Genomic DNA, 17,962 nt, shown 5'->3' with positions numbered 1-17,962 from the left:
GCTAATTTTTTGTATTTTTAGTAGAGATGGGGTTTCACCATGTTAGCCAGGATGGTCTTGATCTCCTGACCTGATGATCTGCCCGCCTCAGCCTCCCAAAGTGCTGGGATTACAGGCATGAGCCACCATGCCCGGCCAATTCTGCTTCTTTTAATGATGATAAAGCTGATGATGTACAGTGTATTGGATGGGAATGTGTATTAACAAAAAAGTACAATATTAGTTCTATGGACATCTAGAACAGTCATAATGTGCACTCAATAAATATTCACTGAAAAAAATTAACCAAGCTTTTTTTTTTTTCAATATGTCTAATGTGCCCATAGGCTAGTTTTTAGGATTAACCAGTTTCATTAATGATTTATGACCTTGTAATTAAAAGTTTAGAAGAGACATAATTCAGCAACTCAATTTACAGTTTACTGGAACTTCATTTTATAGAATTAACCAAAGTAAAGCATATTCCATAAAATGAATTTATTATGTATCATCTCTGTATGAAACTATAATTACTTACCTAAACATGCTTGTACAGATTTAAGATGAAGATGCCACATATGCAGAATAGAGTTATTACTGCTGTCCTTCTCAATTACTACTAGAAAGAACTTTTCTGAAAATGGTGGTGGGCGGTATCCTATTATTCAAAGGAAAAGGATATTTAAATTAGCATGTTTTTATAGGGTTAAAAAAACACTTTTTAAAAGCTACCACCACCTCTTGATATGCACGGAAGTTGGGAAGAAAAGGCAAGAAAGACCTTTAGGAGGAGTTTTATATAATTTTTGTGCCAAAAATTAGATAGCTATCAAGGACTAATGAAGTTATGTCAAAAGTACACAAAAGCTAATATGAAAGGATACCTACTGGTCAAAGAGGGGACACTTTGAGCATCAAAGAATAAAACTGAATACAATTTGTTAAAACATATTTATCCTATTACAAACTAGGAGTTCACACAAATACCAAAAGAGGCTACATAAAAAAGAAAGGAAAGGAAAGGACAGCAGCAGCAGAATGGAAGGAGGAATGGAAGGAGGAGAGAAAGGAAGTAAGCGGGGTGCTGAGCATACAAAAGCTCAAGCCGGCCTCACAGGATGCCCCTGGAGTAACTAGGGCACTTACTCCTTATTTAGAGAACTGGCAATTAAAAGGAAATAATAAAATATTCAACCTTTCTTGTATGAAAACAGCATTAAAAAAAACTTAAGTTGTGGGAGAAGGAGTAGTGGTAGGGTAAAGAAGAAATTTTGTAGCAATTTCACACATTTTTTAAAGAAAAGACATTACTTGTATATATAATTTTCCCTGTTGACAATTAAAGTCTTCATAACTGAAAATGACATCTATGCAGGATAATAAAAGCTTTCCTTAATAATGAAAACTCATAATGACAACTTACTGGCAATGAGCGCTGCTAGAGGTAAAATTCTGGCCTCTAACCATTTCCATTAAAAGAAACAGTTTGGCACTGCATGTTCTCACTCATAAGTGGGAGTTGAACAATGAGAACACACGGACACAGGGAGGGGAACATAACATATCGGGGCCTGTCGAGGAGTAGGGAGCTAGGGAGGGGAGAGCATTCGGAGAAACACCTAATGTAGATGACGGGTTGACGGGTGCAGCAAACCACCACAGCACGTGTATACCTATGTAACAAACCTGCATGTTCTGCACATGTATCCCAGAACTTAAATTATAATAATAATTTTTTAAAAAGGAACAGTTTGGAAGGATGATTCCATTCTTGCAAAGAACAGCTACAAGATAAACCCAGGAAAATCTTGTGCCTGAAAGAAAGTAAACTATTACAATAATGAAGTTATGTCAAAAGGACTCAGGACCTACTTCAAATGGTATTTACTAGCCTAATATAGGACTATATAGGCATTTAAAAAATGACTGCAACTGATTGAAATATCCTACATACATAAAAATCCGTTGAGTTAGATGAGTACTTCTCGTATGTATATTATTGTTCATTAAAGAGTTTTCTTAAAATGAGTTCATATTGATACTTAAAAGACAAAGAAATCCAAACAACAACAACAACAAATTCACCAGTAGTAGCTGGAGACAACCAGCGCACAGACTCCTCATTTTGAAACTGTCAATTAAATGGAAAGAATTAAGCATTTAAACCCTTTCCAAAAAGAACTGTTTTTCAAAGTAATCCAATAGCCCCAGTAGATAAAGAAATGCTTTTCTTTACAGATGTTTTCCAGCTGATAAATAAATAAGAACTGATAAAATTGGAATATCATAATTTTTCAATCCTTAACGAACTAGTGTAAGATCAATAATATTCAAAGGAAGAAGCCATGAGATAAAGACTGCTGTCAAACTATAATGACACCACCAATTGAATCTTCTGACTCTTAATATGACTAAAAGAGATATCTGAATATTATTTTTTTTCTAGTATGATACATATGAAGTACTGCATCACCTAGAATGTTGAACCCAGATCTAATCAAGTCTATAGAGCTAACTTGCACTTTACAGGAAATATAGTAGACAAGAAAAAGTTTAAACAACATCACAAGTAAGTAGTCAGAGAAACTCCTTTAAAAAAAAAAAAAAAAAAAACTTGCCCTAAAACTAAAGGAGATAGAGACACAAAAAAACCCTTTGAAAAATCAATGAATCCAGGAGCTGGTTTTTTGAAAAGATTAACAAAATAGATAGACTGCTAGCCAAACTAATGAAGAAAAAAAAAGAGAAGAATAAAACAGACACAATAAAAAATGATAAAGGGGATATCACCACTGATCCCACAGAAATACAAACTACCATCAGAGAATACTATAAATACCTCTACGCAAATAAACGAGAAAATCTAGAAGAAATGGATAAATTCCTAGACATATAAACCCTCCCAAGACTAAACCAGGAAGGAGTGAAATCCCCAAATAGACCAATAACAAGTTCTGAAAGGCAATAATTAATAGCCTATCAACCAAGAAAAGCCCAGGACCAGACAGATTCACAGCCAAATTCTACCAGAGGTACAAAGATGAGCTGGTACCATTCCTTCTGAAACTATTCCAATCAATAGAAAAAGAGGGAATCCTCTCTAACTCATTTTATATGGCCAGCATCATCCTGATAACAAAACCTGGCAGAGACACAACAAAAAAAGAAAATTTCAGGCCAATATCCCTGATGAACATGGATGTGAAAATCCTCAATAGAATACTGGCAAACCAAATCCAGCAGCACATCAAAAAGCTTATCCACCACGATCAAGTTGGCTTCATCCCTGGGATGCAAGGCTGGTTCAACCTATGCAAATCAATAAATGTACTCCATCATGTAAACAGAACCAATAACAAAAACCACATAATTATCTCAACAGATACAGAAATGGCCTTTGATAAAACTCAACAGCCCCTCATTCTAAAGCCTCTCAATAAACTAGGTATTAATGAAACTTATCTCAAAATAATAAGAGCTATTTATGACAAACCCACAGCCAATATCATACTGAATAGGCAAAAGCTGGAAGTATTCCCTTTGAAAACCAGCACAAGACCAGGATGCCCTATCTCACCACTCCTATTCAATATGGTATTGAAAGTTCTGGCCAGGGCAGTCAGGCAAGAGAAAGCAATAAAGGGTATTCAAATAGGAAGAGAAGAAGTCAAATTGTCTCTGTTTGCAGATGACATGATTGTATATTTAGAAAACCCAAACGTCTCAGCCCAAAATCTCCTTAAGCTGAGAAGCAACTTCAGCAGTCTCAGGATACAAAATCAATGTGCAACAATCACAAGCATTCCTACACACCAATAACAGATAAACAGAGAGCCAAATCATGAGTGACTCCCATTCACAATTGCTACAATGAGAATAAAATACCTAGGAATCCAACTTACAAGGGATGTGAAGGACCTCTTCAAGGAGAACTACAAACCACTGCTCAGTGAAATAAAAGAGGACATAAACAAATGGGAGAACGTACCATGCTCATGGATAAGAAAAATCAATATCGTGAAAATGGCCATACTGCCCGAAGTAATTTATAGATTCAATGCTATCCCCATCAAGATACCATTGACTTTCCTCACAGAATTAGAAAAAAAAAACACTTTAAATTTCATATGGAACCAAAAACGAGCTCACATAGCCAAGACAATCCTAAGCAAAAAGAACAAAGCTGGAGGCATTATGCCACCTGACTTCAAACTATACTGCAAGGCTACAGTAACCAAAACAGCATGCTACTGGTACCAAAACAGATATATAGACCAATGGAACAGAATAGAGGCCTCAGAAATAACACCACACATCTACCACTATCTGATCTTTGACAAACCTGACAAAAACAAGCAACGGGGAAAGGATTCCCTACTTAATAAATGGTGTTGGGAAAACTGACTTGCCATATGCAGAAAACTGAAACTGGACCCCTTCCTTACACCTTATACAAAAATTAACTCAAGATGGATTGAAGACTTAAACATTATACCTAAAACTATAAAAACCCTAGAAGAAAACCTAGGCAATATCATTTAGGACATAGGCATGGACAAAGACTTCATGACTACAACACCAAAAGCAATGGCAACAAAAAACTAAAGAGCTTCTGCACAGCAAAAGAAACTATCATCAGAGTAAACAGGCAACCTACAGAATGGGAGAAAATTTTTGCAATCTATCCACCTGACAAAGGGCTAATATCCAGAATCTATAAGGAACTTAAACAAATTTACAAGAAAAAAACAACCCCATCAAAAAGTGGGCAAAGAATATGAACAGACACTTCTCAAAAGAAGACACTTATGCGGCCAACAAACATATGAAAAAATGCTCATCATCACTGGTCATTAAAGAAATGCAAATCAAAACCACAATGAGATACCATCTCACGTCAGTTAGGATGGCAATCACTAAAAAGTCAGGAAACAACAGATGCTGGAGAGGATGTGGAGAAATAGGAACGCTTTTACATTGTTGGCGGGAGTATAAATTAGTTCAACCATTGTGGAAGACAGTGTGGCAATCCCTCAAGGATCTAGAACCAGAAATACCATTTGGCCCAGCCATCCCATTAGTGGGTATATACCCAAAGGATTATAAATCATTCTACTATAAAGACACATGCACATGTATGTTTACTGCGGCACTGTTCACAATAGCAAAGACTTGGACCCAACCCAAATGACCATCAATGATAGACTGGATAAAGAAAATGTGGGCCAGGCGCGGTGGCTCAAGCCTGTAATCCCAGCACTTTGGGAGGCCGAGACGGGCGATCACGAGGTCAGCAGATTGAGACCATCCTGGCTAACACGCGAAACCCCGTCTCTACTAAAAAATACAAAAAACTAGCGGGGTGAGGTGGCGGGCGCCTGTAGTCCCAGCTACTCAGGAGGCTGAGGCAGGAGAATGGCGTGAACCCGGGAGGTGGAGCTTGCAGTGAGCTGAAATCTGGCCACTGCACTCCAGCCTGGGCAACAGCGCGAGACTCCGTCTCCAAAAAAAAAAAGAAAATGTGGCACATATACACCATGGAACACTATGCAGCCATAAAAAAGGATGAGTTCATGTCCTTTGAAGGGACATGGATGAAGCTAGAAACCATCATTCTCAGCAAAGTAACACAGGAACAGAAAACCAAACACTGCATGTTCTCACTCATAAGTGGGAGTTGAACAATGAGAACATATGGACACAAGGAAGGGAACATCACACACCGGGGCCTGTCGGGGGGTGGGGGACCTAAGGAAGGGATAGCATTAGGAGAAATACCTAATGTAGATGATGGGTTGATGGGTACAGCAAACCACCACGGCACGTGTTTACCTATATAACAAACCTGCACATTCTGCCCATGTATTCTAGAACTTAAAGCATAATAAAAAAATAATTTAAAAAAAAACTTGCTCTAAAACAAGTCAGTGGCATAATGCGGGTATATATAAGGTATCACTTTAGATTAAAATACTCTTCTTAATAGACAGTGAAAACACAGTATGTAAACCTTTTTTGGATATAGATTCAAACAAAAACACATAAACAAAAACCTCAACTTTTTGACAATTCAATGAAAAATGGGAGTAGTTATTGCATGATTCTGAGGAATTTTATTATTTTATCAATTTGATAATAGCAAATATGTAAGGGAGTTATTTTTAGAAATGCATATGGAAGTGAAACAACACTGCAGGTGGATTTACTTTAAAATATTTCAGGAGGGCCAGGCGCGGTGGCTCACACCTGTAATCCCAGCACTTTGGGAGCCAAGGCGGGCTGATCACTTGAGGTCAGGAGTTCAAGACCAACCTGGCCAACAGGGTAAAACTCCGACTCTAGTAATAATACAAAAAAATTAGCCAGGTGTGGTGGCACATGCCCGTAATCCCAGCAACTTGGGAGGCTGAGGCAGGAGAATTGCTTGAACCTGGGAGGTGGAGGTTACAGTAAGCTGAGATGACACCACTGCACTCCAGCCTGGGCAACAGAGCAAGACTCTGTCTCGGGGGAAAAAAAAAAATTCAGGGGGGGAAAGGAAAGAAAAATTGTGTAAACAAAACAAGTGTGATAAAATCTTTAACCTACATTATAGAATATGGAGGTTCACTTAATTATGAACTCTAATTTTGTCTGTTTTTGGCATTTTTCTTAACTAAGAGAGTAATAAACTTTTAATTAAAACTTAGAAAGTACAAAATAAAGCAGAGGCAGAAAAGAAGAGAAACCTATACAAGTCCTTTAAGAACACAGCTATAAAATCAGGAAGAAAGAGAAACTTCACACAAAAACTAAAGGAAAACCAAGAAAGCACTGAGGAAATCTTTTGGCCTGATTTAGCAGTGGCATAACAAATATCAAAAGTGAGAAATAAAGCAAATTTTTAATGCAAGTCAATTAAAATATTATAAAGAAAAGTACCAACTTTATATAAGCATTGAATTCTGGTAAGTTGGCATATCTTTCCTGTTAGAAGTAACGTGATAAATGGCAGCTACATTTGTTGGAAACCATATTAAAAAGATTAACCCAGGCAAAGGTAAGATACTACAGAAAAGTAAATTTTAAATCTGTAAAGAAGTACTGCTGTTATAATGATAGTGAAATAAAACTGAACATAATTGAATAATCATAAATAAGAAAAGTTTTGTGTATGAAGAAAGATATATGAAAGAAAAACAAGTTACTAGTCTGGCGAGTGAAAACATGTTTGAGCTAAGCTTCTTAGAATACAGGACCTCAATCTGATTTTCCACTAAAGCAAAGGAAATTATCTGCACAAATTACATAGAAACAGTTCCCTTAGATGCTATACATAATTTTGTGATGAAAACTACACTAAGAAAATTAAATATGTCCATCTGGATATTCACAATTTGTAACCAAATGAAATTAATTATCTGAAAACCCTTTGTAAACTAAATATTCACCACAGACACTTAATTCTTAAAGACATGGCTTTTCAAATAGAACATGTTTGTTTTATAATTATGAAGTTATATATATATATATATATATACACACACACACACAATTTTATTTGCCAATTTAAAAAACTTAAATATAGTTTAACATCTGAAGGTAACATTTTAAGCTAATTTATAAAGCTTAAACTAAACATCATATTGTTTGTTTTAGAAAGGGTTAAACTACTTACTTTCACAAAAAGGAAAAAATACCACACTTCAAAGGGGAAAACTGTGAGATGGTACCTTGCATTCACTATTTTCATGAGGTTTCTACTGTCCCACACAACATGATACCTTATATCTTATATTCATCATTGGTCTAAAGCAATTTACTGGTAATTTTTTAAAACCTATAATAAAATTAACTGTTTTCTTGAGATACCAAATGGAACTACCAATCAAAATAATTTACTTATAGAGTTGAATAATTAAACTTACTTTTTAAAACAAATTAAGGTTCATAGACACCATTTCTTGGCAAAAGTCTGTATCACCGATGAACTGTCTTGCAAAATGTAATGTTCACCCACATGCCCTCTTCATCTACAAGCAAGCAATTTTGACAGAACTAACTGGTGTATCTGTCAAAAATTATGAGAGTGATAACTTTTGAAGATCCATACACAATGAAAGCTTAGAGATCTTTTTGTTAGCATGAAGGTAAACAAATGCAGGCTATTTTTTTAAAGTACCTTGTGATGGCTGAAAAAATATTTCTGTTTCCTTTTTCTCCATATCTTCTTTATGTGGTTTATATCCTATAATGAAGTCTTCTTGAAACACATGAAGCAACTGTGTATTTGAGCCACACTACAAATATGAAAAAAAATGAAGAGGTTTTATCTTTGAAATTCCCTGTCTCCCATCTCCCATCCATCACCTCCCCAATGCTAATGCAGAAGAAATGTATCTAACAATTTCTATTCTTTACCTACTACTAATTAGAAAGAAAAAAAGTAACAGAAAAAAATCATTAAAACGATCCTGGTCAGAGAAAAATTACTTTCAAAGATGTCACAGCCAATAGCAGAATAGAAGAACTCTAGTAGAAACAAATCAACAGGTTTGCTTCTCAAAAAAACAAAAACAAAAAAGAAGCTACAAAAACCCAAATTTAAAGAGCAGTTAAGCAACCTTCACCACTTTGAGCCTGAAAGCATCAGATTCACAACTGACTGGGGAGGGCTGTACTAACTATGTAAGACACACTAGACTACTACACAACTTGTAGTTTTTTCAATTCCACCGGAGAACCAAAAAACAAAACAAAACCCAGAAAGCTCCTCAAAGTACCCCAATAGCTCTGTCTAGTGGGAATTACGAGGGATCCTGTAACAGCCAGCAGGATAATACATCTCTAGAGAACTAAACTCACACATAACTAACTAGAACCCCTCAAAGGATGGATGAAACATCACTGTCAACTGCTATGCTCCATGACCACGTTTTAAGACTGTCACGAATGGCTACTTAGAACCTTAACGTGAACCAAAGTTCAAGGAAAGGCTACATCCAAACGAAAGCTTATTTTGGAAGTGTATTAAGACAATCAGATGGCTCCCCCAGAGATTTAAAGAAAGGGAAGTAGCTATGATTATCTTGGCATTTGATGAGGAGTCAATAATATTATAAAGGAAAGCCTGCCTCTTTACATAATAGAAAGAAATAAAAGGATTATAATATTTGGTTGGGCCACACAATTTTATGAAAGTTATAGGGTATTTTGTGTTTCTATAGGTAGAAACATTAAAAATCTCTTCACATTCATTGTCTAGGAGGTCACCTCCCCAAGGGACAAAGAATAAATGAAAGTAAAGATAAGGGTGATACCTTTATGGATATAGAAATCATACAACATACTGGGAACAAACCTAGAAAGAATTTTAAACTTTGTCATTCATTATTGCTTATAGTTTGCCAGGCCTTCTGTTAAAAATAGCCACAAGGAACAGGGGAGAAAATGTTGAGCAAATATGAAGTAAAAAGACTGCTTTGTGAGAGCAGGCTATATTAATATCCCATCATAATCAGTGCAGAGGCTAAAGTAGGGGATGAATTTAACATCCAATCCATTAAAAATTAACATCTATAGGAAGGAAGCTAACCCACGCTTCTACATCCCTATGGAGTAGAAAAAAGAAATCACAGGCTGAATCTGAAGAAAGGTGGGGCACTGGGGATTAAAAAGCATTTCCCAGGAGGTATTAGCAATATGGGTCTGGCAGCCCCAGTTCTGCTATCAAGAGATGATGTATTTTATCTATATTAGCAGAAATGACTACATTTTCCCCAATAGAAAGTGCAAAACACCAAAGAAAATTTATGACATAATTCTATACTTGCTTTTAACTACAGTTGGCTCTTTCTTCATTTCCTTGTTTAAAACTACTGGTAGCTTCCTTACCAAACTAAACCTTTTCACATTTGGAATGAATGTTAGTTCTATCCCTTAATACATAAACATAGTCCTAAAGAAACAAATATCCTGAGGGCTAAAATGGGTTTTACATCTCTCTGTAGGGAGAAGGGTTCTCCTTATTTCCTAGCTAGTAGCTAGGGAGGAATACTGACTACACAAAGGACCTGTGATTAAAAAGTATATGTTCACTTTGATCTGACTTTCATCTGCATTTTAAAGGACCTCATAAAAGTACTCAACATGGGGCCTAACAAGGCAAACACTCTGAAGCTGAGGTTACCCTCTACTGAATTGAAAAGAGTAATAATATAAAATGAGAAACCACAACCCGATCCTCTGTGCAGCTGCACTGTATTTTCTCTCAGCATTTCAAGATCAGGGTCATGGTTTCTCCAACTGAATCAAATTTCCTTTGCTACAAATACAATTCAACTGGAGAAGAATAATTCCTTTTTAAAAATTTTTTATTTAAATAGCTTTTGGGGTACAAGTGGTTTTTTTGTTACATGGATAAACTATATAGTAGTGAATTCTGAGATTTTAGTGTACCCATCACTCACGTAGTGTACACTGTACCTAACATGCAGTTTTTTAAATCCCTAGTTCCATTTCCACCCTCCCGCTTCTGAGTCTCTTAGTCCATTATATCGCTCTGTATGCCTTTGCATACTCATAGCTTAGCTCCCACTTTATAAGTGAGAATATATGGTTCTTGGTTTCCCAAGGAGAAAAATAATCCCTAAATCATTAGTAGATTTTCACTATGGGAATCAACTGAAGTTGTCTGCATTTAATAACAAACAAGAAAATTATTCTGAGAATGACATATATCATATACACATAAAACATCATGGGATAAAGTATATAATATCACCAATTCACAAGCATGTTTTTACTTGGTTGGTTATTGCATCAAGTTCAATAATGCAGCCAGGTCGAGCAGTAGACTGTTGGCTCACAATATTAAACACTTCTCCAATAAGTTTCTGTAAATAAAAAACACAAAATGTTAATGGTCAACAACTTATAATCTACTGTCAATATGATACAGTATCTTGGACATAATAGGATACAGTATCTTGGACACTGACTCCCTCTAAATAGTCACTGATTGACAATGGAATGTGATATATTCAAAGAAATATTTCAACTTTCTATACACATTCTCTTGTTAACTCTAAAGTTAACTAAGCAGAGAGAAAACTCTATAGTGTTTACAAAAATAGCATATAACTTAAAGGCATCATATCTTCTCCATTTCTGCAACCTTAAAGCCCAAGACAGACATGGCTAAAGATCTGGCCCAATGCCTGAGTGGTCTGCAGACGTGCAATGACATTTAAAAGTACAACCCTGCCAGACTGAAGGTAAGGGCAATGGTTGAGAAGAAGTGGGATTGTGTCTTGGGATAAAGATGTAGGAACTAACACATGAAGCCTAACTTTGGAACCCCAAAGCCCCAAAACTTTCTGCTAAAAAGAATAGTCCTCCTCACCTATGTTCCAACCAACTTTCTCTTGCATAAAAACCTTTCAGTAATTTCATCTGAAACAGTTGCCTCAGAAAGAAATGCCCATTCTCCTCAGCACCCACCTTTACTACTTTTCACTACCTCAAAAAGGCCAATAAGAGGAGTTAGAGGCTAGCTTCACCTAGATATAAGTTCAAAATAGGGGAGAAAACAGCATATATACTGGAGTTGTAGAAACTTTATTTGTATCAGTAGGACAGCATCTAAGAAAATGGATTCTAGGGTTATTAGATCAAAAGAAAAAAAATATGTAGTTAGGTATGGCTGAATTTATTGATATGGGTATGTTCACCCAAGATTTATGATTTAAAGTGTTAGCTCAGACATTTAGAAATGGTGTTAACAGGGCCAGGCGCGGTGGCTCACGCCTGTAATCCCAGCACTTTGAGAGGCCAAGGCAGGTGGATCACCTGAGGTCAGGAGTTAGAGACCACCCTGGCCAACATGGTGAAACCCCTCTCTATTAAAAATATAAAAATTAGTGGGGAGTGATGGAGGGCACCTATAATCCCAGCTATTCAGGAGGCTGAGGCAGGAGAATCACCTCCTGAACCTGGGAGGCGGAGGTTGCAGTGAGCCGAGATTGTGCCACTGCACTCTAGCCTGGGCGACAGGGTAAGACTCCATCAAAAAAAAAAGAAAGAAAAGAAAAGAAAAAGAAATGGTGTTAACAGTCTGCTGGGTCTGTTCATTGAAATCTGGACTCAACTGTGGCCTATAGTTGGTGAGGTGAAAATAGTGAAATTTTTGTAGCATACAACAGAGCTTTGCTACTCAAAGTGTAGTCAATGGACCAGCAGTGACAGGAAGTTTTTTATGAATGCATACTTACTCCCTGAAACTAAGACATCTGTGTTTTAACGAGACTTACATAGGATTCATGTGTATACTAAAGTTTAAGTAGTACTGCTGTAGATCACTTGTTCTCAATCTTGGCTGCACAATGAATCACCTGGAGAGCTTTAACAATCAATGATGCTTAGGTCCCACCTACAGATTGAGGTGCTGCCAATGTGCAGCCACGGTTGAGATCCCCTCACAGGAATAGATATGTATTCCAGCTAAGGATCTGCTTTCCCTGCCCACAACTCTCTGCTAGTACTATAATTAACAGACTTTCTGAACACTACACTACAGAATTCCAGAACTCTACAGAATCTCACTCAACATCACCCCCAACAAGGAACTCATTTTATAGTGGAAGACAGTACTGGAAATTAGAATGAAGTGAAGCATTCACCCAGGGTGCAAAATTTAAAAGAGTGCTCAAAAATTCAATAATCAAGAAAAATAATATTTTAATGCAATACTTTTAAAATCAAAATTAATGTAAACAATCCATAATGAGCAAAATATCAAACATTTACATACAGAACCCAATAGTATCTTAATGAGCCATATTGATGCCATTAATGTGCATCAAAACTGCACATACGTGTTTTGATATTTTTTTTTAATGGTTAATATTTTTCTTTTCTTTTTTGCTCTACTGGCCTCCAATTTCCAGGCTCAAGTGGTCCTTCTACCTTAGCCTCCCAAGTAACTAGGACTACAGATGCACACAACCATGCCTGACAAATTTTTAAATTTGTTTGTAGAGACAGGGTCTCACTATGTTGCTCAGGCTTGTCTCAAACTCTTGGCCTCAAGCAATCCTTCCACCTCAGTCTCCCAAAGCACTGGGATTACAGGCATACCACTGCGCCTGGCTGTAGTTAACATTTTTCCGGAACATTAAAGTAGCTGAAAAATGCTAAAAGTTGAAAAGTAGGAGCATTAAAACTCACGTATTACTTTAAGTTTAAATTTATTTATACCAGAAATTTGACTAATTATAGTTTCATTTTTCTGGCTTTAATGGAAACACACACATTAATAATATTTTCAAAATCTCCTTCTTTGCTTATCTGGTTTTGACAAAGTCTCTTTCTTTTTTTTTTTTCAGACGGAGTTTCACTCTTGTTGCCCAGGCTGAAATGCAATGGCATAGTCTCAGCTCACTGCAACCTCCGCCTCCCGAGTTCAAGTGATTCTCCTGTCTTAGCCTCCCGAGTAGCTGGGACTACAGGTGCACGCCACCACACCTGGCTAATTTCTATATTTTTGGTAGAGACAGGGTTTCACCATGTTGGCCAGGCTGGTCTCGAACTCTTGACCTCAGGTGATCCACCCGCCTCGGCCTCCCAAAGTGCTGGGATTACAGGCATGAGCCACCGTGCACAGCCCTGAATTACATTTTAAGGGCATAATTCTAACTCCTGTGATGAGAAGACTTTGAGAAAGCAGAGCAAAATCATAAAGGAAAGCAATATAAATTTTTTCACACTCTAACCTCTAACTTCCTATCCAGTCTCAGCTATTTCCAGCAGCCATTCACATTCTATGCTATGGCTGTAATAAACTAGAGCTTACTATGCATACTCTTATACCTCTGTGCATTTTTAGTTGCTGTTATCTCTACCTGAAATATCCTTTTCCTCCTTCACTTTCACGTCTTACCCATTCAGTAAGTCTCATCTCAGATATCTCCACCAGAAATTCTTTCCTGACCACCACAATCTGGATTAAGAATTGCTTCTAACTATAGGAAAAGCCATCTTATCTGACAGCATTGGACAGAAAGAGGATAAATCACTCAGCAAGGTCAGATAACCCAGAGAATCATTTTTAAAATAATATGTATACTTTAAACATTTTGTTTTATTTTAAACATAAACATAAATAAATAACTGATATTTTGGTGTTGAGTAAGACCTTGGAGTATGGGCTTGCTAATGGGAATTACAGGTCTTTCTTGCGTATGCCACCCCTGTAAGGCCTTGGCTGTATTTTTCAGTTCTTTAAATGGAAATAGACTGGACACGGTGGCTCATGCCTGTAATCCCAGCACTTTGGGAGGCCGAGCTGGGTGAATCACCTGAGGTCAAAAGTTCGAAACCAGCCTGGCCAACATGGTGAAAACCCCATATCTACAAAAAATACAAAAATTAGTCAGGCATGGCAGTGCACACCTGTAATCCCAGCTATGTGGGAGGCTGACGCAGAAGTATCGTTTGAACCCAGGAGGCAGAGGTTGCAGTGAGCCGAGACTGTGCCACTGCACTCCAGCCTGGACAACAGAGCAACATTTGGACTCAAAATAAATAAATAAATAAATAAATACATAAATACATAAATACATAAATGGGAGTAAAAACATAAAGACACCTACAAAGCACTTTGAGTGCAGTTTTTCTTAAACATTTTCCTCCTGAATCTTTTACAGTTGTTTTGACCATGCCTAATTAAAGAATGATTTTTAGCAAAATTGCTTCCAAAGCATTTGTTGTTTTTATAAAAACATTCACATTTTTATACTCACATTTCATCAATTTATATAATAATTAAGTTATAGAATGACACTAATCTGTGCAACTTGACATATACAAGGTTGAAAATAAACACAGCTGGCTCTTGAGAGACAGTCAACGTAGTTGCAAGAGCTTGGTCTCTAGAGCTAGGCTGCCTAGGTTCAAATTCTGATTCTACCGTTGCTGGCTGACTAAACTGGGACAAGTAATTACGTTTCTCTATGCTTCAGTGTCCTTACCTCTAAAGTATGGACAGTAATATTACATTTTTCTTAAGGTTAGCAGGAAGGTTAAGTGAGTTAATATATGTAAAGCATTTAGAAGAGAGCCTGACATACAATAATCACTAGATAAAAGTTTGCCAGCAGCAGCAGCAGCAGCACTTTTTTTTCATGTTAAGTAACTTTCCCAGCTATTATTATTGTTAAGGTTACAAGTCAACTTGTGGAATCAACAAAGCCTGGTATACTATTCCCTATGAGCATCCATCCTATATTTTATAGAGGGAACGGACAGCATCATTGAATCCAATGAGCTGGCTTAAGTGGAGGCCAATTAAATGAATTTTACATCCTGAAATCAGCCTTTTCTTCTAATTTATCACTTATTAATACTATATGTACGTATTTATATGACTCTATAGATACAAGATCCTTGAAAGTAGGGACTACTTCTATTCATTTTAATACTATTAGCACCTGGTACAATATGCATATTTATTCTTCCATGTACTATAGGTTATGCACAGTGAGTCCTCAATAAAAATTAAAGATTGAGTAAATAAATTACTGAGTGAAAACAAATTACACTTTAGATCATTCCTACTTTAAAAGCTTGTTTTTACTAATAGCAGCACACACTATACCACCCTATCTTTCAACACAACTTCTCCCTTATTTATTTGTAGAATACCTTAGTAGGTACTCACTAAATACCTGAATGAATGGATCTCACCAATCTAGCATCACTGGGTGAAGATAATCAAAAGCTTATTTTTAGGCACCAAAACAACTGTATCTTTGATATTTTAAATGGAATTTTAAAATAAAAGCTTAATCCCTGTCTTCATGAATAGCTTGCTAAACATAACTCTCTTCTTGATGACTGGCAGTCACATTTATGAACATTAACTATTACTAATGCCTTTAGAGATCTAATGACTTCAAGTACTGTCTTTGTAATAATAAATCCCAAATGTGCACTGGTACCTAATGTGAAACATTAGGAATATCTCCAATTGCCTGTAAAACAGGTATCTAAACCAAACTTAGGGGCTGGGCACGGTGGTTCACGCCTATAATCCCAGCACTTGGGAGGCCGAGGCGGCCAGATCACTTGAGGTCTGGAGTTCAAGACCAGCCTGGCCAATATGGTGGAACCCCGTATCTACTAAAAATATAAAAATTAGCCAGGCATGGTGGTACATGCCTGTAGTCCCAGCTACTCAGGAGGCTGAGGCACAAGAATCGCTTGATCCCGGGAGGCAGAGGTTGCAGTGAGCCAAGATCATGCCACTGCACTCCAGCCTGGGCAACAGAGCAAGACTCTGTCTCAAAAAATAAACAAACAAACAAACAAACCAAACTTAGGAAACTAAAACCAAGGTCACCTTACATTCAATGTGTCCAAAATTTAAGTCATTGTTAATACCTCAAAACGATCTTGCCATAGCTACTGGAACAACTGTCACAAACTAGAAACCTTAGAATCCTCTGTTTTCATATCCATATTCAAGCAACTACTAAGCTCTGCTCCTCTCCTTTCCTAGACTATGAAATCCCACTTTTGATCAGGTTTGTTTTACCACAAGCTTAGTTGACCTCAACATACTCCTTCCTATCTGCTATCTTCATGCTGCCGGTACCTACCAATTCTACTCTACCCTGCAAATTAATCACTGTATTTCCCTTCTTGTGCTCCCTAAATCTACCCCTCTATCTACAGAACAATATTTATAGCTTTCAAGTATCTGTTACAAAATTTTTAAAAAGCTAGCCTTCACTTGGCATCTACTAAAAATCTCATTTGAGGAATAGGAAAGTATGTGACAACTTCTTGCTACATTTTGCCTCAGAATTAATAGAAGTAAGTAGGTGAACTGCTATTGTATTAAGAAAATCAAAACGATGAGCAGAAACAATGGAAATGTTACAGAAAGTAGTCACATCATCTTAAGACTTTAAGATTGAAAATAAGGGCAAGACTCTATAGCCGATATTTTAGAAAGGTTAAAAAATCTCAGAATGCCTTATAGTATGGGGGTCTCAAAGTCAAAATGGCTCAAGGAAGTCTGGAGGCTCAAGAGACTTTGAAAGTTCCTGACTATGCAACTACAAATATAACTGATGAGAAAAGAAAGTTTATCAGAGTACTGGGTTACATAGTATCCTCCCAAAATTCATGTCCACTCTGCATCTCGGAATGTAACCTTGGTTTGGAAGTAGGGTCTTGCAGACATAACTAGTTTAAGAAAAGGTCATACTGGATTACAGCAGGTGCAATATCTAATGACTGGTGTCCTTACAAAAAAAGGATACACAGAGACTCTCAGATGGAAGAAGGCCATGTGAAGACAGAGGCAGACCGCAGTGATGCAGCTACAAGCCAAAGAACACAAAGGACTGCCAGGAGCAATTTAGGAAGAGGCAAGGAAGGATCCTCCCCTTGAATATCGGAAAGAGCATGGCCTTGCCAACACCTTGAATTTGAACTAAATGTATATACACCAAAGAACAGTGTTGAAAACTATGTGAAGCAAAAACTTACAGGAGTAAAAGGAGAAACAGACAAATTCACAATTATAGTTGGAGACTGCAATACCTCGCTCTCAAGACTTGATAGAACGAATGGGGAGAAAATCAGTAAAGATACAGAAGAACACCATCAATCAACAACACCATCAATCAAAACAAGATTAACTAACATTTATAGAACACTCTACCCAACAACAAGAAAATACACATTGTTTTAAGTGCTAGTGAGTGGTACTTGTACTAAAATAGACCAGGTCCTGGGCCATGAAACAAACTTCAACAAACTAAAAAGGACTGAAATCATACAGTACATTTTTCTACTCTGACGGAATCAAACTGGAAATTATTAACAGGACACTTGGATGCTAAATCATACACTTCTAACTAATCGAGGGTCAAAGAGAAGTTCTCAAGGGAAATCAAAACATATCTTGAACTAAATGAAAATAAAAATGCTACAT

At 36.9% G+C, this 17,962-nt stretch overlaps 1 protein-coding gene across 2 annotated transcripts in view; it reads right to left on the bottom strand.

Moving 5' to 3' along the window:
- DMXL2 (Dmx like 2) overlaps nucleotides 1-17,962 on the bottom strand; it is a 179,364-nt gene that overhangs the window by 65,312 nt on the left and 96,090 nt on the right. For both annotated transcript variants that reach the window (XR_002734719.2, XM_023227160.2), the window contains exons 14-16: nucleotides 10,764-10,853; nucleotides 8,141-8,258; nucleotides 518-637 (exon numbers count right to left, since the gene is read on the bottom strand). Coding sequence is in view for 1 of the 2 variants with exons in the window: in XM_023227160.2 (XP_023082928.2) it covers nucleotides 518-637; nucleotides 8,141-8,258; nucleotides 10,764-10,853 (328 nt within the window). In the remaining variant the exon portion in view is untranslated. The remainder of the gene's footprint in view (nucleotides 1-517; nucleotides 638-8,140; nucleotides 8,259-10,763; nucleotides 10,854-17,962) is intronic.

The sequence above is a fragment of the Piliocolobus tephrosceles genome, chromosome 6 (genome assembly GCF_002776525.5).
Source record: "Piliocolobus tephrosceles isolate RC106 chromosome 6, ASM277652v3, whole genome shotgun sequence".
NCBI classification, from domain to species: domain Eukaryota; kingdom Metazoa; phylum Chordata; class Mammalia; order Primates; family Cercopithecidae; genus Piliocolobus; species Piliocolobus tephrosceles.
This window is presented reverse-complemented; position numbering and strand designations above follow the sequence as displayed.